At 41.1% G+C, this 24,191-nt stretch overlaps 1 protein-coding gene across 1 annotated transcript in view; it reads right to left on the bottom strand.

Annotated features, from left to right (window-relative positions):
- Positions 1 to 24,191, bottom strand: part of LOC103516489 (hemicentin-2-like) — a gene marked incomplete at its 3' end in the record, with an annotated part of 64,855 nt that overhangs the window by 36,012 nt on the left and 4,652 nt on the right. The window contains 19 exon segments of the mRNA XM_026828870.1: positions 854 to 1,141; positions 1,439 to 1,729; positions 3,299 to 3,510; positions 4,325 to 4,592; positions 4,928 to 5,218; positions 5,972 to 6,151; positions 6,399 to 6,481; positions 6,557 to 6,643; positions 8,246 to 8,356; positions 8,574 to 8,865; positions 9,243 to 9,335; positions 9,596 to 9,778; positions 10,505 to 10,795; positions 16,643 to 16,804; positions 17,919 to 18,125; positions 18,565 to 18,620; positions 20,207 to 20,351; positions 21,840 to 22,097; positions 23,230 to 23,411. Coding sequence (XP_026684671.1) covers positions 854 to 1,141; positions 1,439 to 1,729; positions 3,299 to 3,510; positions 4,325 to 4,592; positions 4,928 to 5,218; positions 5,972 to 6,151; positions 6,399 to 6,481; positions 6,557 to 6,643; positions 8,246 to 8,356; positions 8,574 to 8,865; positions 9,243 to 9,335; positions 9,596 to 9,778; positions 10,505 to 10,795; positions 16,643 to 16,804; positions 17,919 to 18,125; positions 18,565 to 18,620; positions 20,207 to 20,351; positions 21,840 to 22,097; positions 23,230 to 23,411 — 3,680 coding nt within the window.

Here is a 24,191-nt window from a genome sequence, read left to right as displayed (position 1 = left end):
AGACAATTTGGGCGGTGAGGTTAAAGGGCGAAAAGGAAGAAGACAAGATTGTATAGGTTTAGAAATAAGCTTAGCGTTCATAAGGTGCACTGGGGTAAATAACTTTTATCCACTTTTATTTAAAGGTGTAAACACTTTTTTATCGATCTCGATAAAATTATTTGTTACGAATTGACGGAAATTTTCAAATAACAGAACTTTTAAGAGTGTCAAGATAAATTTATTGTGGAATGATTCAATCAAACAACAAATTTTGCTTATTGGTGTCACAAAAGAGGATAAAAGTCATTTGGGCGGTGAGGTTAAAGGGCGAAAAGGAAGAAGACAAGATTGTATAGGTTTAGAAATAAGCTTAGTGTTCAAAATGTGCACTAGGGTAAATAACTTTTATCCACTTTTATTTAAAGGTGTAAACACTTTTTTATCGATCTCGATAAAATTCTTTGTTACGAATTGACGGAGATTTTCAAATAACAACTTTTAAGAGCGTCAAGATAAATTTATTGTGGAATGATTCAATCAAGCAAAAAATGTTGCTTATTGGTGTCACAACAGAGGATAAAAGTTACTTATTGGTGTCTTGAACAAGAAAATGTATCAAAAGTCAAAAATATCAATCTAAAAACCAGACCCGCACACACATATATCGAGCTTCTACAGTCGATTAGCTGAAACCAATAACAGAAAGGTCCAAGAGAAAAACCCAACCGGTGCGGTGCAACCCCTCCACGACCTTCGCGTCGGAACGTCTCGTCGGTACTAACCATTCACCATGAGCTCTGCGCTAAAAACCCAACCGGTGCGGTGCAACCCCTCCACGACCTTCGCGTCGGAACGCCTCGTCGGTACTAACCATTCACCATGAGCTCTGCGCTGTACGTAACGCTAGACGCATTGTTTGACGCAACGCACGAATAGTTGCCCATGTGTTTGTGATCCACCGCGTCGATACTCAACTGACTAATGCGTCGACCTGTCTGACTGATGAGAATGTCGTCACTGCCGTCGATTTGCTCACCGTTTAGGAACCAGCTGAAAGCGAGGGGAAGATCTCCCGACGACACAAGACAGCTGACCGATGTCGCCTGTCCTTCCGACAGGGGCTCGTCACCAAAAGAGAACGGCTGAATTTTGGGCGGGACTTTATAACCGAATGGGGAGTGGACAAGAATAGAAAGTATGAAGACTCCTCGCCGAAAGAAAATGGCTGAATTCTCGGTGGAACTTGATGTGGAAAAAGGAACAATATCAAGGAAATGAGGTAAAAAGAACTAAGTCTGGGGGATGAGGGTCATATAAGAAAAAGTGCGAAGAAAATAAAGTGTGAGAAGCATGTTTAAAAGTATCTAGACAGAACTTCAAGAGACCCTAAACTGGGCAAATGCCAGTCTAACCCAAGCATCCGAGCATACACTACAACTTCCAGTCATCCACTAACCATTGACCAGGAGGGACGCCGTGTACGAACTCCTAGCAGCAGTATTGTTCGCCAGACAGCTATAATTCCCCACATGCTCAAACGTCACCGAATCAATGCTCAGGACGCTCAGTTTTCGACTGGGCGTCACAACAGACACATCACGCGACGTGTCTAGAGGGGCTCCGTTGAACAACCATTGGAAACTGATGGGTAGATCTCCGCTCAGGATGAGACAACTGATGGACGCGCTTTCTCCTTGCTCTAGAATGGACACAGACTCCTCTCCCGCGCCATTTAATTCGGTGATTTCTCTCACATGGGAGATTTGTTAATTGTTCAAAAAGGAGAGATTAAATAGATAATTCTAAATTAAAATGAGTTGAAGGTGTTTTTTACTCATTTTATTTGAGAATGATCTATTTAATTAGTCCTTTTTGGCAATAGAATTGTTTGTGGATTTCAAGTATTTGCACCCGGGAATCGAACCCGGGACTTTCGGAGATTCGGTTCTCCAAGGCAGAAGGTATTTCTCCCTCGATACAGACCCTATGTAGATCGTCTCTTTTCTCATCAACAATCTAAACCCGCTGCTAGATAATTAATCCAAAGTGTCCCCTATTTTTCGTCGATTTAAGAAATACATTTCAATAATAGTCATCTAAATGAAACCTATGTTGATCTTGACCTGTTAGTTAGAGAACTGAATCCTCGGTGGTACTTGATTTGAAACAAGCGAAAATATCAATAACCAAACGTGTTTGCAGACTCAGTAGGTACCATTTTCTGGAACCGTCTAGAATTTGAGCAAAAACGCGATTCACGGAGTAGTTATTTTAGATTGTACAATAGATCAAAAAGTTCGACCTAAAGTCAATAGACTTAATGCCCCTAAGACAGGATAAGTAAAGGAACATGGAATCAAGAGGTACATGAATAAAGAAATTACCATTTTCTGGAACCGTCTAGAATTTGAGCAAAAACGCGATTCACGGAGTAGTTATTTTAGATTGTACAATAGATCAAAAAGTTCGACATAAAGTCAATAGACTTAATGCCCCTAAACGAGTAATTACGACCTTTTATTGGTGACATTCGACAAAGGTGATATTATTACTCCAATAGAGTTGTGATGGTAATGCTAACAATGTACACAAACAAGCCATTCAACTCTCTTCCCTATCTAAGATAATCAAAGTTGGTCTTTAGGTCGTTGCTTAATAGAAATAGAGTAGTATAGGATTTTGAGGAAAATTTTGAGGGGTCTGTTGGACAGGAGATAAATAAAATGACAGATAAATCATGAGAAAATTTTACGCATGGTCACACTAAATACTAGTCTTATGATCTCATCTCGAGTTGTATCGCCTTCTTCCCGAGCTTCATCTCCGAATGTGAACGGCTGGATTTTTGGGGGCACTACAACGAATTGGACAGGGTCACAGGGTTAATGCTGATGATTTACGCGAGTAATTACGACCTTTTATTGGTGACATTCGACAAAGGTGATATTATTACTCCAATAGAGTTGTGATGGTAATGCTAACAATGTACCCAAACAAGCCATTCAGCTCTCTTCCCTATCTAAGATAATCAAAGTTGGTCTTTAGGTCGTTGCTTAATAGAAATAGAGTGGGATAGGATTTTGAGGAAAATTTTGAGGGGTCTGTTGGACAGGAGATAAATAAAATGACAGTTAAATCATGAGAAAATTTTACGCATGGTCACACTAAATACTAGTCTGATCTCATCTCGTTTTAGTTTTAGAGACTTTAAATTTTACCGAGACTTTCAAAATTGGAATACATAAACTACACTGGCATAGAAAATAACGTCAAGATCAGGCACAAAACACAAAGTCCTCCAAAGGGTCTGAATTACCATTGACCAGGAGGGCAGAAGACACCTCGCTGGTGCCGGCAAAGTTGCTAGCTACACACGTATAGTTGCCCACATGCTCATGAGACACGGCCATAATGGACAGTATACTCAGCTTCCTGTTACTCTGAGAGACACTAATGTCGTTCATCTCTGAGGTGACGGCCGCTCCGTTGAATAGCCACGTGATGTTGATAGGCTGATCCGAAGGTGATCTCCCCATTAACATCACATGGAGCTATGAGCCGCACCCGGGTGTCTCTGTGAATAGAGTAGGCACAAAGGCCAGTCTATTGGTTATTGAACACACTGGCTATGAACATCGTGGTACCTACTCTTGTACGGCCACCAACCTAGCTGGCTCTTCCAATTATTCTTCTCTCTTATATGTCAATGGTAAAGATATCCTCAAGTAGAGATCCGCCGATGTGAGCTGTCCTAACAGTTACATATCACGCACAGCTGTCATTTCACAAATTTTAAATACCCTAATATAACTTTGATTACCTGTCTTGGTGTTTTGATGTCCACCATCATGACAGTTTCATATTGACAGAATTTAATTTAAAATTTGTGAAAGCTATATAATCTGAACGAGCACCGGTACCATAGTTTTGTTTCTGTTCCTCCCACGTATGCTCAAACCTATCTCCTGCCTGACACGATCTCTTGTATATTATTTTCAGTTCCTCCTAAGATAGTTATCAGTTAAGCTCCTTGGAGTCCTCCTAGTTTACTTACTTGAACAATTCTAATTCTAATAAATTGAGGAGAATTTTAGTTATTTTATATTATAATCAATAGGCATTGTTCAGAGAGGGTTAGAATTTGAAGTCAGAAGACCAAAGTTGCAGCATAATCTGCAACTTCAGAAAGAACAGTTCCGTTCAGGAACGAACTTTTTCAAAGAACAAGTTCCTACAGTTCGTTCGTACGTTCTTTTCCCATCTCTACCTTTTTCCTTTGAGTCACCAATCTACGCAGGGGAATCCACTCAGGTGACTTGCTTGGTATCACAAGGTGACAAGCCTTTGGATATCCAATGGTTCTATAACACGTCGAGTGCCGAGGGAATCTGCAATCGCATGTAAAGTTGCCGATATAGTCGTTGTATCGTTCCTCATTTTGTCAACTGATTTCTGTTTCGTGCCGCCCAAAGTACTTCCCAAAATCCAAGCGTTCAGTTTCGGTGACGCACCACTGTCCTCTCTTGAGTTCACCACAATCATATGTATGGTACCCGTCGGGGATTTGCCACTCAACATCTCCTGGCTTTTTAACAACGGAACCTTGAGTCCTACCGAGCACAATGTGGGTATCTCACAAACCGTGCCGAGGGCATCAGCACTCAGAACGTTGGAAACAAAGGCTCCTTATTGCTGATTGACTCGGCTGGTTATGAACATAGGGGCAATTATTCGTGCAGGGTCCGAAATGCTGCTGGCGTTGCTGAATTTACAGCATTGCTCAATGTTCACGGTATGCATTGGTTCCAGTCTCATCTCGTTTTAGTTTTAGAGACTTTAAATTTTACCGAGACTTTCAAAATTGGAATACATAAACTAAACTGGCATAGAAAATGACATCAAGATCAGGCACAAAACAAAAAGTCCTCCAAAGGGTCTGAATTACCATTGACCAGGAGGGCAGAAGACACCTCGCTGGTGCCAGCAAAGTTGCTCGCTACACACGTATAGTTGCCTACATGCTCATAGGACACTGCCATAATGGACAGCATACTCAGCTTCCTGTTGCTATGAGAGACACTAATTTCGTCCATTTCTGGGTTGACGGCCGCTCCGTTAAATAGCCACGTGATGTTGATGGGCTGATCACCACTGAGGACAAGACAGTTGACGGCCGCGGGCTCCCCAGCCTCCATGGGGTCGTCACCGAACGAGAACGGCTGAATTCTGGGAACCACTGCGTGGCGAAGACGAAACAAGAACAGTTTTTGAAATGCTACCTTATTTCAATACGTGCCGAAGTATTCTTCTGGTTTTAGTTGCAATTAGGTTGGTTATTGGTCCTTATTTTGCTTACTTTATAGGGACTTATTCTTTAAGAGATAGTAAACGTTTGTTAAAGGCATTTGGAATATTTTGGACTCGGCTGAATCCTCGGTGGTACTTGATTTGAAACAAGCGAAAATATCAATAACCAAACGTGTTTGCAGACTCAGTAGGTACCATTTTCTAGAACCGTCTAGAATTTGACGCCGCAATAATGCGATTCACGGAGTAGTTTTTTTAGATTGTACAATGGATCAAAAAGTTCGACATAAAGTCAATAGATTTAATGCCCCTAAAACAGGATAAGGAAAGGAACATGGAATCAAGAGGTACATGAAAAAAAAATCGTAAAAGAGGCAGAACACAGAAATGAAAACAATAAAAATTAAAGAAACAATGAAGAATAACAGAAAACAAAATATCATTGAAAATGTAAACTGCACACTAGAAACTTCAAAGTATGAGAGGAAAGGAGACAGCAGAAAAGGTATCCCAAACGGTATCTTCAATCTTAGTCCTGTCTTCCTTCTCTCTTCGATTTCGGGACGATAAGACCATAGCAGTTACAGTTCCCTCTGTCAAACCTCTTTAAAAAAAAAGCCAATCTCGATTTATCATCAATTTTTCGTGCCAAAGCACGGGCAACCTACTAGTAAATACCTACCTCGTTCCCAGAAGATAGATTCAATAGGATATCCAGCCACAGGACACGTGACTACCAGGGTTTCACCCGCTACAATGGCTTTCTTCTCCATGGGACGTACAAATGGGAGACCGTACACGTTGAGTTTTCCTGTGTGTTCGACTGAGCCCACCTTGGACGATGCGACACACTTGTAACGACCTGTGGGGAGTGGGGAAACGGAGATTAGTTGACCGGTATGGCTCTCTTAGGATGGTTAAGAAGGTATCCAGGAAGTGGGAACCCAAAGGACCGGCAAATTTTTCCCACTTAGACAGGTTCGACTGTATTTCCTGGTTGGCTTAGGTGATTGGCGAACTAGGACAAAAGCATCATGGGGCCATTTTGCCAATGCAAAAAAAAAAAAACTCAAGAGTTACTTTTATTCATAAGAAGCCCCATTACTTACCTCCATCGTTAGTCTGTACATTGGTGATATTCAGATGAGATACAACATCTCCTGTACCTGACACATATTGGCCTACTTGTATCCTGGAAACATGAAACACAACAATACGAGTCAGTCAAAATATGAAAATAGTCAGCTATGATAACAAGCCCCATTACTTACCTCCATCGTTAGTCTGTACATTGGTGATATTCAGATGAGATACAACATCTCCTGTACCTGACACATACTGGCCTACTTGTATCCTGGAAACATGAAACACAACAATACGAGTCAGTCAAAATACGAAAATACATAAAGGGGAAAAATTGGCGGAGGGACCACTTTCATTACATTTCTTTCCAACTAATCAGTAAATGGTTTCTTCAAATTAAAATGATCCAAAGAACACCGTTGAATAACCTTTACCCTGAAGGCATGTGATGTGTTCCAATCCACTCGTAACTGCAACTGCTAAGGTCTTATCGTCCCGCAATCGAAGGAAGGAAGACAGGAATTGGCGGAGGGACCACTTTCATTACATTTCTTTCCAACTTATCAGTAAATGGTTTCTTCAAATTAAAATGATCCAAAGAACACCGTTGAATAACCTTTACCCTGACCCTAAAGGCATTGAGAGGCAAATCCCCACTAGACACCAAACACTGGACAGATGTGGTTTCTCCAGCTTCAAATGGGGTATCACCGAATGAAAACGGCTGGACTTTGGGTAGCACTGAGAGAAAATGGACAGAAATGTACGTGCTACTTAGAAAAGATAGTGTTTGAGGGTTCTTTTGAGTAATGTTCACAACAACCAGTTGATCTCAGCTATCTAAAAGCTATATTTAGATGTAAAACCTTAGGACGTCTCTATGGATCTAAAACCTATGGACATGGACATCTTGCTGAAGTAGTGCCTTACTGATTTTACTCGCGATTCTTCTGCAATGATTGATGCAAGGGGACGAACACAATTTAATGCAAGATAGTGTGGCAGGTTACATCAGTTTAGTGAATGGCATAGCTTTGATATGTAAACGCTTCCTGTGGTGTTAAGTTCGATCATTCTCAGAGTAAACTGTACAATCCAGATCTCAGCAATGTAAAAGTGTTTTCAAACTTGTGGTCTTGAAACTTCAGGATGTTAGAAGTAGTGCCTTACTGATTTTACTCGCGATTCTTCTGCAATGATTGATGCAAGGGGACGAACACAATTAAATGCAAGTTAGTGTGGCAGGTTACATCACTTTAGTGAATGGCATAGCTTTCATATGTAAACGCTTCCTGTGGTGTTAAGTTCGATCATTCTCAGAGTAAACTGTACAATCCAGATCTCAGCAATGTAAAAGTGTTTTCAAACTTCTGGTCTTGAAACTTCAGGATGTTAAGTGAGATTTTGTATTGTCCTTGGAGGATCATAATATAATTTCAACAGAAGATCGAGGAAGGGACAAGTTTCAAGATCACAAGTCAGTAGAGGACGAAACAAGATTATTCATTTCAGTCAGGCTATAAAAAAAATCCATTCCAATCTTTTTCACCCGAGAGAAAGTTCGCCATTGGCGATCCTACACCAAAAGATCAAGTGTCCGAGATCCAGCATGCAAACAGGTCAGTGTCCGTGCTGACCAGTCCAAGGGACGGAACAGCCCATAGGACTGACAGTCCACAGAGCTGACCAGTCCACAGGACCAAACAGCAAAGTTCGCCATTGGCGATCCTACACCAAAAGATCAAGTGTCCGAGATCCAGCATGCAAACAGGTCAGTGTCCGTGCTGACCAGTCCACGGAGCTGACCAGTCCAAGGGACGGAACAGCCCATAGGACTGACAGTCCACAGGACCAAACAGCCCATAGGACTGACCAGTCCACAGAGCTGACCAGTCCATTGGACTGACAGTCCACGTAGCTGGCCAGGCCAAGGGACCAAACAGCCCATAGGACTGACAGCCCATAGGACTGACAGTCCACAGAGCTGACCAGTCCACAGGACCAAACAGCCCATAGGACTGACCAGTCCATTGGACTGACAGTTCACGTAGCTGGCCAGGCCAAGGGACCAAAGAACCCATTGGATTGACAGTCCACAGGTCTGACAAGTCCAAGGGACCAAACAGCCCAAGTACCATTATAAATTTTAACCCAGAGTAAACAATGTAAACATGCAGCCTCTACCCCCTCGCTTCCCTCACTAACCGTTAACCATCAGTGTTGCCGAGTGCTCACTAATGGCCGCAGAATTGTTGGCAACACAGGTATAATTGCCGGCATGCTCATGGGTGACCGCCTCTATTGTGAGGACACTCACTTTACGACTGTTCTGGCCGATGGACACATCCTTCAAATCCCCGAGAGGGGCTCCGTTGAACAGCCACAGGAACGAGATGGGCAGATCCCCACTGAGGATGAGACAACTGACGGACGTGGTTTCGCCCTCTTCAAGACTGGTCTCGCCGAATGAAAATGGCTGAATTTTGGGCGGCACTTGGAATTAGAAGCGAGATAAATCAAGGTCACCAAACGGATGGCATTTGGAGGCATTAGACGAATACCACTGGATGGACGGTGAAGTTTGGTACTTCAGAATGGTGCGAAACAACTAATTTAGAAACTACTATCTTTCGTAGGACTCGAAAATACTGTTGAAAGTACCATGTACCACGAAAGTACCATGGTAGAACAAACATGTCAGGAACCATTCATTGAAAGGCTATGGAGGATTTAGGATGAAAACAGAAGACAGAAAAGAGTAAGGAAGGAAGGGAAAAAAAGAGCATAACTTAGCGTGCATTCCCTATCCGCTAAGACCACAATCAGAGCAGATCCGTCCAAAACACTCGGTAGGGGAAAAGTCAACTAACCGTTTACGCTAAGTACAGCCGTATATTCAGACGTGGTTTCGCCCTCTTCAAGACTGGTCTCGCCGAATGAAAATGGCTGAATTTTGGGCGGCACTTGGAATTAGAAGCGAGATAAATTAAGGTCACCAAACGGATGGCATTTGGAGGCATTAGACGAATACCACTGGCTGGACGGTGAAGTTTGGTACTTCAGAATGGTGCGAAACAACTAATTTAGAAACTACTATCTTTCGTAGGACTCAAAAGTACTGTTGAAAGTACCATGTACCACGAAAGTACCATGGTAGAACAAACATGTCAGGAATTATTCGGTTCATATGTCACGGATTCAATACTCAGCACACTGAGCTTACGATTATTCTGAGCTATGGTTATGTCTGGGGTGGCGTCAGTTATGGGAGCTCCGTTGAACAGCCACAGGAACGTAATGGGCAGATCCCCACTCAGGATGAGACAACTGACGGAAGCCGTTTCACCGTCTTCCAAAACGGAGGAAGCGTCTTCACCAAACGAAAACGGCTGAATCTTGGGCGGAACTTGGAAATTACAAGCGAGAAAAACAAAATTACATAACGCAGGTAGAATTTATACAATAGAATGTAACAACTAGCAATTTTCTAATGGTTAAAAACCTTTTAATGTAGGTATAGTTTAGGAAACATATGAGAGCTGCAGTAAATAAAGAATCCAAAAGGAAGAGGTTGTATGCTGCGACATGATTGTATACTTTATTCGGACATATTTGGTCAGAACGAACTCCTGTTCCAAGACCAGCCAGACTCAAAAGAACAGAAAAAGCTACATCATTAAAGAAGGTAACCTTCCTGCTACTCCTGCTGCTTTCAAGTAAATTTCAGTAGACATAGGTAGTATTTTCTCGAATTTCTCGTGTTTTGTATAAAGGAGTCTTTGTTCAAAGGAAGTGACAGTGTAGAGAAGAAGGGGTTAGGTAAATCAAGATAGACTAAGATTTGTCTTTACCATTGACATATAAGAGAGAAGAATAATTGGAAGAGCCAGCCAGGTTGGTGGCCGTACAAGAGTAGGTACCACGATGTTCATATCCCGTGTGTTCAATAACCAACGTGTAAAGGAATCTTTGTTGAAAGGAAGTAACAGTGTAGAGAAGAAGGGGATAGGTAAATCAAGATAGACTAAGATTTGTTTTACAGCTAAATAAAGTTACAACGAGCATCCAGTTTTCATTCAGCTATGCACCTGGTTTTCTACGACAGATATGTAGGTACTTGTCATTAACTAACCGTTTACGCTAAGTACAGCCGTATATTCATTGGCAGCAGCCGTATTATTGGCCATACAAGTGTAGTTCCCCACATGTTCATATGTCACGGATTCAATACTCAGCACACTGAGCTTACGATTGTGTTGGGCCACAATTACATCTTTCATTTCGTCAGTTATGGGGGCTCCGTTGAACAGCCACAGGAACGTAATAGGCAGATCCCCACTATGAATGAGACAACTGACGGAGGCCATTTCCCCCTCGGACAAAGTTTCGTCGCCAAATGAGAAGGGTTGAATTTTGGGAGGAACTTAGGGGAAAGAAGTTAATGGTAAGGTTAATAATCTTCAGAAGGAAGCCATCTTTGGTCGTCTAATCGTTTGAAATAACAATGTATCAGCTATTCAGCTTTGTTGTTTAGTTGTTGGTTATTGGCAGTATCTTTATCATCAAGTTACGTTTTTAAGAACCTGATTTGGTCATTGAAATGAGGGCAAGTTTTGAAATACAAGAAGATACTAGAAGATGAACTTTGGTCGTCTAATCGTTTGAAATAACAATGTATCAGCTATTCAGCTTTGTTGTTTAGTTGTTGGTTATTGGCAGTATCTTTATCATTAAGTTACATTTTTAAGAACCTGATTTTGGCAATGGACTTGGTCATTGAAATGAGGGCAAGTTTTGAAATACAAGAAGAAGATAAGAAAGTAAGAAAGAAGGGTAGTCAAGGAAAAGAGGAAAGTCTGGTGGAATAAGGATCATACAAGAGAAAGTGCGAAGAAAATAAAGTGTGAGAAGCATGTTTAAAAGTGTCTATACAGAACCTCAAGAGACCCTAAACTGGGTGCGAACGCCAGTCCAAACCAGGGAACTTCTGGGCATCCACTAAAACTTCTGGACATCCACTACAACTTTCAGTCACGCTAAGAATGTGTGCAGCTGTAAAATAAAGAACTGAAAAAAATTGCTGAAAACAATATGGGTAGCCAAAACACTAGAAATACAACAAGAGAGAGTACATATTTGGTTCGTTCGGTGAAATTTGGTTACAGTGATTTGGTGAGAGATTGGAGAACTAGAAGTTTTTAGATTTAAGGTTTTACCAACTTTCTTTTAAGCTCCTAACAGCCTGTTAAATTAAAATCCTATATTGGAATATATGTACTCTATATTTGGTTCGTTCGGTGAAATTTGGTTACAGTGATTTGGTGAGAGATTGGAGAAGTAGAAGTTTTTAGATTTAAGGTTTTACCAACTTTCTTTTTAGCTCCTAACAGCCTGTTAAATTAAAATCCTATGTTGGTTGGTATCAAATGCTGGGAATTGATCATCAGGCCATTTTCCTAAAATCCGATGTAAACCTATACAAATAAGATGAAACTTAACAGGCCTTCTAGGGGCTGAAAATACTGGTAAAATCCCACTTAAAGAGGATTTTTGTACATATGTAAATTAAAATAAACTTGCTAATCGTGCTATAAATAAAAATATTCTTCATTTTTCATTTACTTTTTTTGAACTTCTAGTTTTCCCCTCTGCTCACTTCAAAGTGACAAATCCGATGTAAACCTATACAAATAAGATGAAACTTAACAGGCCTTCTAGGGGCTGAAAATACTGGTAAAATCCCACTTAAATCCGATGTAAACCTATACAAATAAGATGAAACTTAACAGGCCTTCTAGGGGCTGAAAATACTGGTAAAATCCCACTTAAAAAAAAAGAGGATTTTTGTACATATGTAAATTAAAATAAACTTGCTGATCTTGCTATAAATAAAAATATTCTTCATTTTTCATTTTTTTTTAACTTCTAGTTTTCCCCTCTGCTCACTTCAAAGTGACAAAACATATGGACAATGAAACAGTACGGGTTAGTATAGAAACGAAATAAAAATGGTCAAACCTTTACTGGAAGAATTCTGCGTTGAATTGTTCAACAACAATTTGTTTGATTGTAACACGCTGTTTAACAACAGTTTGTTTGATTGCAACACGCTGTTTAACAACAGTTTGTTTGATTGCAACAAACAACAGACAACAATGTGTCTATGTGGCATATAATACTGGAAGTGGTTAATTAGGGGGCGACAGAAGAAAGTAAGAAAGAAGGGTAGTCAAGGAAAAGAGGAAAGTCTGGTGGAATAAGGATCATACAAGAGAAAGTGCGAAGAAAATAAAGTGTAAGAAGCATATTTAAAAGTGTCTAGACAGAACCTCAAGAGACCCTAAACTGGGCGCGAACGCCAGTCCAAACCAGGCAACTTCTGGGCATCCAGTAAAACTTCTGGACATCCACTACAACTTTCAGTCGTCCACTAACCTATCTGCCTTTTTGGTTCTCCTTATCAAGTTGATCCACAGAACTTATATATAATGACTGCTGAAACCCTCCAAGAGAAAGGCAAGAGGAATAAAAGAAGGTAACCTTCCTGCTACTCCTGCTGCTTTCAAGTAAATTTCAGTAGACATAGGTAGTATTTTCTCGAATTTCTCGTGTTTTGCGTAAAGGGGCTGCTTTCAAGTAAATTTCAGTAGACATGGGTAGTATTTTCTCGAATTTCTCGTGTTTTGTGTAAAGGAATCTTTGTTGAAAGGAAGTAACAGTGTAGAGAAGAAGGGGATAGGTAAATCAAGATAGACTAAGATTTGTTTTACAGCTAAATAAAGTTACAACGAGCATCCAGTTTTCATTCAGCTATGCACCTGGTTTTCTACGACAGACTACATACAGGTAATACCTGATGCACAATGGTAAGTTAGAAATGATAGGTACTAGAGGCTAGATAAACAAGTGCATAGTGGTACTACGAATTGGACAGGGTCACAGTATTAATGCTGATGATTTACGCGAGTAATTACGACCTTTATTTGGTGACATTCGACAAAGGTGATATTATTACTCCAATAGAGTTGTGATGGTAATGCTAACAATGTACACGAACAAGCCATTCAACTCTCTTCCCTATCTAAGATAATCAAAGTTGGTCTTTAGGTCGTTGCTTAATAGAAATAGAGTGGGATAAGATTTTTAAATTATTTAATTTATTATGTTGTGCATTACTCTCTTGTATTTAATTTTAGGTGGCACAATGTATGAGCAGAGAGGTCTAAGGACAGCAGAGAGGTCTAAGGACGGAGATAAATAAAATGACAGATAAATCATAAGAAAATTCTACGCATGATCACACTAAATACCAGTCTTATGATCTCATCTCGTTATAGTTTTAGAGACTTTAAATTTTACCGAGACTTTCAAAATTGGAATACATAAACTAAACTGGCATAGAAAATGACGTCAAGATCAGGCACAAAACACAAAGTCCTCCAAAGGGTCTGAATTACCATTGACCAGGAGGGCAGAAGACACCTCGCTGATGCCGGCAAAGTTGCTAGCTACACACGTATAGTTGCCCACATGCTCATGAGACACGGCCATAATGGACAGCATACTCAGCTTCCTGTTGCTATGAGAGACACTAATTTCGTTCATTTCTGGATTGACGGCCGCTCCGTTGAACAGCCACGTGATGTTGATGGGCTGATCACCGCTAAGGACAAGACAGTTGATAGCCGCTGGCTCCCCAGCCTCCATGGGGTCGTCACCGAACGAGAACGGCTGAATTCTGGGAACCACTGGGTGGTGAAGACGAAAGAAGAACGGTATTTAATGTGCTACCCTTTTACCAATATGTGCCTATGTATTTTTCTGGTTTTGGTTGCAATTAGGTTGGTTATTGGTCCTTATTTTGCTTACTTTATAGGGACTTATTCTTTAAGAGATAGTAATGAAAACAATAAAAATTAAAGAAACAATGAAGAATAACAGAAAACAAAATATCATTGAAAATGTAAACTGCACACTAGAAACTTCATGAGAGGAGAGGAGACATAGCAGAAAAGGTATCCCAAACGGTATCTTCAATCTTAAGCAAACTAGACCAACCATTGACCAGCAAGTTGGACTCATAGGAGGAACTGCCAGCAGGATTGGTAGCAATACAGGAGTAATGCCCAACGTGGTTATGAGACACAGATTCTATGGTGAGTGCTGATATCCTGGAGCTAGCCCGAGATACAGTGACTCCACTGGATATAGGAATGGTTGCATTGTTCAGGAGCCAAGTGATGTTGAGAGGCAAATCCCCACTAGACACCAAGGAGAAATTGAAGGAGGCGGAAAGTGTAGTTTGAAGGGCGGTATTTTTTAGGGAAGTAATAATGGAATATAAAGAACTAAAGAAGAACGTTAAAACAAGATACTGAAAACAAGCTAAAACTCATTGGAATCCAAAAGAGAAACAGAATACGTAGACACCAAACATTGGACAGATGTGGTTTCTCCAGCTTCAAAAGGAGTGTCGCCAAATGAAAACGGCTGGACTTTGGGGAGAACTTGAATAAGAAAACGAAAGAAGCCATTGATAAGGAATGTAACAGAAAGGTAGACACCAAACATTGGACAGATGTGGTTTCTCCAGCTTCAAAAGGAGTGTCGCCAAATGAAAACGGCTGGACTTTGGGGAGAACTTGTATAAGAAAATGAAAGAAGCCATTGAGTGAGGAATGTAACAGAAAGCACATTAAAAGAACTAGGGACATGGAAAATGAAAATAGTTATCGACAAAATCAGAAAGTAAATAAAATAAACATAGAAAAGAAACGAAAAGTTTAATTAACATAAGAAGAAAAAGAAATGCTCACCACTAAAGGGGATTTAGCTAAAAAGGAGAAAAAAGAACAAACTCCAAACAGCAAGAGATTGATAAAAGGTGATTCAGATCCTGAAAATAGTTATCGACAAAATCAGAAAGTAAATAAAATAAACATAGAAAAGAAACGAAAAGTTTAATTAACATAAGAAGAAAAAGATGAAAATAGTTATCGACAAAATCAGAAAGTAAATAAAATAAACATAGAAAAGAAACGAAAAGTTTAATTAACATAAGAAGAAAAAGAAATGCTCACCACTAAAGGGGATTTAGCTAAAAAGGAGAAAAAAGAACAAACTCAAAACAGCAATAGATTGATAAAAGGTGATTCAGATCATGCTCAGGACGCTAAGCTTTCGACTGGGCGTCACAACAGACACATCACGCGAAGTGTCTAGAGGGGCTCCATTGAACAACCATTGGAAACTGATGGGCAGATCTCCGCTTAGGATGTGACAGCTGATGGACGCGCTTTCTCCTTGCTCTAGAATGGATGAAGACTCCTCGCCGAAAGAAAATGGCTGAATTCTCGGTGGAACTTGATGTGGAAAAAGGAACAATATCAAGGAAATGAGGTAAAAGAACTAAGTCTGGGGGGGATGAGGATCATATAAGAAAAAGTGCAAGAAAATAAAGTGTGAGAAGCATGTTTAAAAGTAGGTATCTAGACAGAACTTCAAGAGACCCTAAACTGGGCAAATGCCAGTCTAACCCAAGCGTCCGAGCATACACTACAACTTCCAGCCATCCACTAACCATTGACCAGAAGGGACGCCGTGTACGAACTCCTAGCAGCAGTATTGTTCGCCAGACAGCTATAATTCCCCACATGCTCAAATGTCACTGAATCAATGCTCAGGACGCTCAGTTTTCGACTGGGCGTCACAACAGACACATCACGCGAAGTGTCTAGAGGGGCTCCATTGAACAACCATTGGAAGCTGATGGGTAGATCCCCGCTCAGGATGAGACAACTGATGGACGCGCTTTCTCCTTGCTCTAGAATGGACACAGACTCCTCTCCCGCGCCGAGCCGAGGTATGGAATTTTATCCTCATTTATTTGAGAATTTGACCACATAATAATGGAGCTCTAAGGGTTAGGTCGTAGAGAACGCCTAAGGCGTTACCCTCGCCTAGTGGTTGCCTTCCACTCAAGAGTCTATTATTATTATTATTATTATTTATAGCGAAGCTATACAAATAATGAGAAAGTTCCATGAGATCTCAACGAAATTCTTCATTTTTAGAGCTTGGTTTTTGGAGGTCAGAGGTCAACATACTCATGATGCTTGAGCAAAAGGATCCTCAGGCTTTCGGAAGGCTAGGGAATTTTTCTGCACTGAATACAAACCATTTTATTTTTACACCCAGCTCCTCAATGTTACCCCTAGAAAACGTCATGAAACTTCAGTTAATAGGAATATAAGTCAAAAGGTTCACTTACCCATGACTTGAACTTCGAGAGTGCCCCGTGAACTGTAGCCCTGGGCAGTTTTAGCAACACAAGTGTACGTAGCTTGGTCTGATTGACGTTCTACGTTCTCTATGATCAGAGTTCCGTTGGGGAATACTTTCTGTTTTCGGTTGATCGGTAGTGGGCGACCCTCTGGAAAACGAGAAAACATTGAAATAAGCAATAAAATAATGATCATGTTTGTCCCCTCCTAAAGATATCTGTTCTTAGCCTCTGTGGTCGAGTGGTTTACATTAAACTTGCAAGCCGGAGGCCCGGGTTCGATTTCCAGCGGGATCGATTTTTTTTCGACTCTTCTTGGATTTCGGTGTGCACTCAGCCTCGTGAGGACAATTTTGCGAACAGTGGCGTTATTACCAGAGTAAAGAGACCGGTGATAAATGGGGATTAATAGTTCTGTTCTTAGCCTCTGTGGTCGAGTGGTTTACATTAAACTTGCAAGCCGGAGGCCCGGGTTCGATTTCCAGCGGGATCGATTTTTTTCGACTCTGCTTGGATTTAGGTGTGCACTCAGCCTCGTGAGGGACAATTTAGCGAACAGTGGCGTTATTACCAGAGTAAAGAGTCTGGTGATAAATGGGGATTAATAGCAAAGGAGACATTTTTTAGTAATGGTGTGATGTGATACCTACAAAAGTTGTGTAGGGGCTCTCCGTTTCGCCACAAACAATTATAATAAGAATACTAGGCTCTAGAGTAGAAGGTAACCACTAGGTGAGGTTAACGCCAGGGGCGTTCTCTACCACCTAACCCTTAGAGTTCCATTATTATGTGGTCATATTCTCAAATAAATGAGGATAAAATTCCATGCCTCGGCTAGGATCGAACTCGCGCCCTTTTGTTTACCAGGCGAGCATCTTGACCACCACACCACCGTGGCACGTGGCGTAATAATTCATGATTAACTGTTAATAGTAAAGGAGACATTTTTTAGTAATGGTGTGATGTGATACCTACAAAAGTTGTGTAGGGGCTCTCCGTTTCGCCACAAACAATATTATAATAAGAATACTAGGCTCTAGAGTAGAAGGTAACCACTAGGTGAGGTTAACGCCAGGGGCGTTCTTACCACCTAACCCTTAGAGTTCCATTATTATGTGGCCACATTCTCAAATAAATGAGGATAAAATTCCTTGCCTCGGCTGGGATCGCCCTTTTGTTTACCAGGCGAGCATCTTGACTACCACACCACCGTGGCAGATGGCGTAATACTTCATGATTAAATCGAAATCTCATCTATACCTACCTCGTTCCCAGAAGATAGATTCAATAGGATATCCAGCCACAGGACACGTGACTACCAGGGTTTCACCCGCTACAATGGCTTTCTTCTCCATGGGACGTACAAATGGGAGACCGTACACGTTGAGTTTTCCTGTGTGTTCGACTGAGCCCACCTTGGACGATGCGACACACTTGTAACGACCTGTGGGGAGTGGGCAAACGGAGATTAGTTGACCGGTATCGGTATGGCTCTCTTAGGATGGGTAAGAACTGTAGGTAGATATACAGATTATCCTGAAATGTATTATAGAACTTGAAACTAGTCTAATCTAGTGTAGTGTAGGTACCTATGTATGGCTGACCAGTCCACAGGACCAAACAGCCCATAGGACTGACCAGTCCATTGGACTGACAGTCCACGTAGCTGGCCAGCCCAAGGGACCAAAGAACCCATTGGATCGACAGTCCACAGGACTGACAAGTCCAAGGGACCAAACAGCCCATAGGACTGACAGTCTCCACCACAAGTCACCACTCCCCACGAGTCGTACCCTTGACAATCACATTGGTGGTATAGTTGGTGATCCCGGCAAAGTTCTTCACAGTGCACGTATACTGTCCGGAATGGTTGATGTTCAGCGATGCTATGCTGAGGAGACTGGCTCTATCCCCCAGCTTGGTGGTGACTATACCATGGTGGGAAGACAGCTGCCCCCCTTGGAAACTCCAGCCGATAGTGAGGGGCAGATCCCCCTTGGTGACCACACAGGTGAGCTGTACAGGGTCCCCCCACATGTAGTCCTCATCGATAGTGAACGGGAGGATGTGAGGGAGAACTGAAGGGGGAGAGACCACATGGGGTTAAACATGGACATTTCACACAGGTGAGCTGTACAGGGTCCCCCCACATGTAGTCCTCATCGATAGTGAACGGGAGGATGTGAGGGAGAACTGAAGGGGGAGAGGCCACATGGGGTTAAACATGGACATTGGGGTGAGGGGGAGTTTTTGAGAGAAAGCCATGTAGGGTTAACGTGGACTTGACACTGAGGGTGAAGGGAGTATAGAACATGTAGGGGCGAAAAGATGATGTAAACTTGAAGCAGATGAGATAAATCGGACAAAGGTGGTCAAGGTTCTGACTTTACACGAAACCAAAGAACAGACCAAAAATACCAAGGATCCGGCTGTAGATTACTCGCCTAATCCAGAAGATACAGAGTACTGTTATGGCAATTTAATGTCGTAAAAACTGTAGGTTAATTAATTTTTACTTTCTATTTAAAGATGTGTTTTTCAATTATTCGTATTATTTTTTGTTCTAATTGAAGAGACATAATTTCTATCAGTGTACCAGGATGCAAAATATTTTACATACGTAGAAAGTAGACGTTACAATGCATGCGACCTGGAACGAACGCCCAACAGAAGCCAACTTGTCTACCATTTCACCTGGACTAAGAATGGATCTTTATGGAACCATTTCACCTGGACTAACACCAACAAAATGGATCTGTTATTCCTTGATTCACAAACATGACAATCGCTGGCATAACACCGGAGTTAAATCAGTCACAGTAACGAAGTTAAATCAGTACAACTAGTTAATCAGCCTTACCCTAACACAAGAGGCAGAGGTGTAGGTAAAGTCTACGAGAAATTACAGTCGCTAAGAATGTGTGCAGCTGTAAAATAAAGAACTGAAAAAAATTGCTGAAAACAATATGGGTAGCCAAAACACTAGAAAAAATACAACAAGAGAGAGTACATATTTGGTTCGTTCGGTGAAATTTGGTTACAGTGATTTGGTGAGAGATTGGAAACTAGAAGTTTTTAGGTTTAATGTTTTACCAACTTTCTTTTTAGCTCCTAACAGCCTGTTAAATTAAAATCCTATGTCAGATCATTTTCCTGAAATCCGATGTAATCCTATACAAATAAGATGGAACATAACAGGCCTTCTAGGGGCTGAAAATACTGGTGAAATCCTACTTTAAATTTTTTTTGTACATATGTAAATTAAAATAAACTTGCTAATCTTGCTATAAATAAAAATATTCTTCATTTTTCATTTACTTAACGAGCCTTATCTGTTAAGAATTTTCCTTTTAGGGCTGTTTGCCCCTACACCTAAAGCTGTGTTCACACATAGTCGTCGATTGACGAAGTGAATCTATGCTGTCGAGGCGTCGACTACGTTTGGATACACCTTAAGTCACGCCTCAGAGTGGGCTTTTGGTATATGGAGTTCAACTGAAAAACGGACCCCTAAGTCGGAATCTCAAAGGTCCTTCCTAGCCTCTCACTTACCTCTCGGCATTGACCAACTTCTTCCCATCTAGATACCAGCTGATCTCAGGCGTAGGGTTACCAGAAGCTATGCATTTGAAATAGTAGTTGGGTCCAGGATTCAGAGTTTCGTCTGAGAATGATTCCTTGATTACTGGAGGATCAACTGTGAAGAGAGAGGAAGAAATTGAATTGTGAATTATTTGTGGTAAAGGAGGACCTTTTTAACACTTTTGAGGACATCACACAGTAACTATTTGCGGATACCAGACTATCACATCAGAATTACCCTTTGCAATCAATTGCCATTTTTCACTCATCTTTTATTGTTACTGATCGCTACTCTCATAAAAAAGATGCTCAATTGTCCTCAAAAGTGCACCCTCAAATCCAAGAACAGGGCCGAAAAACTTTGACCATACCGGGAATCGAACCCAGTACCTTCGGCGTGCAAGCCTCGTGTGATACATGCTCGGCCACGGAGGTTACTTTGTGTAACCAAGGGTGCCGAGAGCTGTAGGGTTAACGTGGACTTGACACTGAGGGTGAAGGGAGTATAGAACATGTAGGGGCGAAAAGATGATGTAAACTTGAAGCAGATGAAATAAATCTGACAAAGGTGGTCAAGGTTCTGACTTTACACGAAACCAAAGAACAGACCAAATATACCAAGGATCCGGCTGTAGATTACTCGCCTAATCCAGAAGATACAGAGTACTGTTATGGCAATTTAATCTCGTAAAAACTGTAGGTTAATTAATTTTTTAAGGATGTGTTTTTCAATTATTCGTATTATTTTTTGTTCAAATTGAAGAGACATAATTTCTATCAGTGTACCAGGATGCAAAATATTTTACATACGTAGAAAGTAGACGTCACAATGCATGCGACCTGAAACGAACGCCCAACAGAAGCCAACTTGTCTACCATTTCACCTGGACGAAGAATGGATCTTTATGGAACCATTTCACCTGGACTAACATCAACAAAATGGATCTGTTATTCCTTGATTCACAAACACCACAATCGCTGGCATCGCACCGGAGTTAAATCAGTCACAGTAACGAAGTTAAATCAGTACAACTAGTTAATCAGCCTTACCCTAACACAAGAGGCAGAGGTGTAGGTAAAGTCTACGAGAAATTACAGTCGCTAAGAATGTGTGCAGCTGTAAAATAAAGAACTGAAAAAAATTGCTGAAAACAATATGGGTAGCCAAAACACTAGAAATACAACAACCAAATATGTACTCTTCGTCTGAGAATGATTCCTTGATTACTGGAGGATCAACTGTGAAGAGGGAGGAAGAAATTGAATTGTGAATTATTTGTGGTAAATCAGAGGAACTTTTTACTTTTGTGAATATCACAGAATTAATCAATTATTTACTAAGTGCCTTCTTTGCAATCAATGCTCAATTTTCGATTATCTTTTTACAGGATTAAGCCCGCCACTCGATTACAGTAGCTACTATACTGTCCTTCCAATCTGAGTGCGCCCCGTACTCCAAGAACAGACGCTCAAACTGTCTAACAGATACCCATGTTTTTTTTTTAAGTCGGGCTTTCCAGGAGGAGGAGTTTGAAAAGCCGCCCGACCTGAATTAATTAAACATGAAACAGTTTTGAGCTGTTTCGGCGTCTTAGTAACTTACATCGTCCGCCTAGTTTCAATTCCCCGCTGGCTTGTGCCGACTCTTGTTCGTTTCTAATAACACACTGGTACATCCCCTTGTCCTCTTTCCTCACAGAATCTATACGGAAAACCGGTTCATTATGATCGGGCACTGGTTTGCCATCTTTCATCCAGGATATGGTCTTCACGGGATTGCCCTCGTACTTGCAGGTGAACTGGGCAGGACGGCCGAAGTCTATGGTCTGGACCGTGGGTTCGACACCCGCTGCCAGGGGAGCTGAAAGAGAGAAAGGTTTGGTTAGAGGAGGGGTGCTGGACCTGATTGCCCTAAACCTAACGAGAAAGTGTCTGCCTCAAACTACCTAGAAGTTTTAGGGACGATTGCCAAATTTCATGAAAATAGGACAAACCAACAAAAGAAGACGTGGTCAGACTCAAAACTGGGTTCAATTATCCCCCCCCTCCCTTTTACTTTCTATTATTTTGTAAGTAGTGAAGGAAACAAGACGAGAAATCTCGTACTTGCAGGTGAACTGGGCAGGACGGCCGAAGTCTATGGTCTGGACCGTGGGTTCGACACCCGCTGCCAGGGGAGCTGAAAGAAAGGTTTGGTTAGAGGAGGGGTGCTGGACCTGATTCCCCTAAAACTAACGAGAAAGTGTCTGCCTAAAACCACCTAGAAGTTTTAGGGACGATTGCCAAATTTCATGAAAATAGGACAAACCAACAAAAGAAGACGCGGTCAGACTCAAAACTGGGTTCAATTATTATCCCCCCCCCCTTTTTTTTACTTTCTATTATTTTGTAAGTAGTGAAGGAAACAAGACGAGAAATGAAGAAATGACCATTTCTCCTCTCATAAAACCAAGAGGAGAAACAAGAAATTCATCTACTCGTGGATGACTACTTTTAAGTATATCGAAACAACAACTGCAGTAGGTAGGTACCTAGATCTTTTAAATTCGCCTGTTTCAATGAAACATCTGCAGTATCTATAGATGAGCTAAATCGCCTTTTTTACTTCCTATTACTACATTTATAGCGAAGCTGTACAAATAATGAGAAAGTTCAATGAGATCTCAACGAAATTCTTCATTTTTTAGAGCTTGGTTTTTGGAGATCAGAGGGCAACATGCTCATAATATACTCATGAAGCTTGAGCAAAAGGATCCTCAGGCCTTCGGAAGGCTAGGGAATTTCTCTACACTGAATACAAACTATTTTATTTTTACACCCAGCTCCTCAATGTTACCCCTAGAAAATGTCATGAAACTTCAGTTGATAAGAATATAAGTCAAAAGGTTCACTTACCCATGACTTGAACTTCGAGAGTGCCCCGGGAGCTAACTTTTTAATATTGGTTATCTGCAGTATCTCTGATTGATTGCCTATTTCACTGTAACACTTACCAGTCACAGTGAGTACGGTTTCCACACTCTCTCCTCCCACACTATTGTTCACCACGCACAGATATTTGCCGGAATCTTCAACCTTGGCTTCTTTGATGATGAGAGTACCGGATACTTGCTTCACTCGATCATTCAGAGGTACCGCCACCTTCCTGGAAGATCCTTCGATGAATTTGAACCACCTGGAGGACAGAAAGGGGGATGTTAGTATAGGTGTGGTCTGAAAGGGTCAAATTTCCATCATCAGAAATGCTGATTTTGCTAGACTTTTTTTTCTTACACTCGTATTTATGAACAAGAATGATCGTTCTTAGATCAGTCTCAAGTCAAAATTGACCAATCAAATGCCTTGAGACTATGCTTAGCACGAACTTAAGAGCCAGCATTTTGTTCATAAATATGGGTGTAAGTCTATAAAATGCACAGTACATGGACACAAAACGGCGTTTCGCTTGGTGATTCCACGGCATTCGACTTTCTCGTGGCACGTTTTCCACAGTCCCTCCCAAACGACAACGTGCCCAGGCACCCATATCTTTGTCCAGAATCCAGAACTTGGTGCACACATATTTTATCATCATAATTAGCTGGTTAACAAGATAACAAGTGTGTAAACTGTGCAATGATTAGAGGCGTGCCTCAGGGAGATCTACTAACTCACAACAGTGTCTATTATTAAACGTAATTATGGGTAAATTGTGTTTTTTGTAAAAGTTTCCCTTCCTCGTTGGTCGGAGAGTAAGATACGTTGAGAAATTGAAAACACAAAATTGTTGTATATTGAATAGTTTGTAGACGTGAACAGGTACTTTGAGCTCATTTATAGCAGATAAGTGACCATTTGACCAAGGTGTATAGCTGTATACAGAGTGTCTCTCTTGCCATTTTAGTTAACGCTATGAACAGCTAATGCTTACATAAAATACATGCCTTTTCAGCGTTGAAAATGGGAAAATTAATCT

Source organism: Diaphorina citri, unplaced genomic scaffold (assembly GCF_000475195.1).
Source record: "Diaphorina citri unplaced genomic scaffold, Diaci psyllid genome assembly version 1.1 scaffold1579, whole genome shotgun sequence".
Classification (NCBI taxonomy): Eukaryota; Metazoa; Arthropoda; class Insecta; order Hemiptera; family Psyllidae; genus Diaphorina; species Diaphorina citri.
Note: the sequence above shows the minus strand (reverse complement) of the source record. Positions and strands in the feature narration are given on the sequence as shown.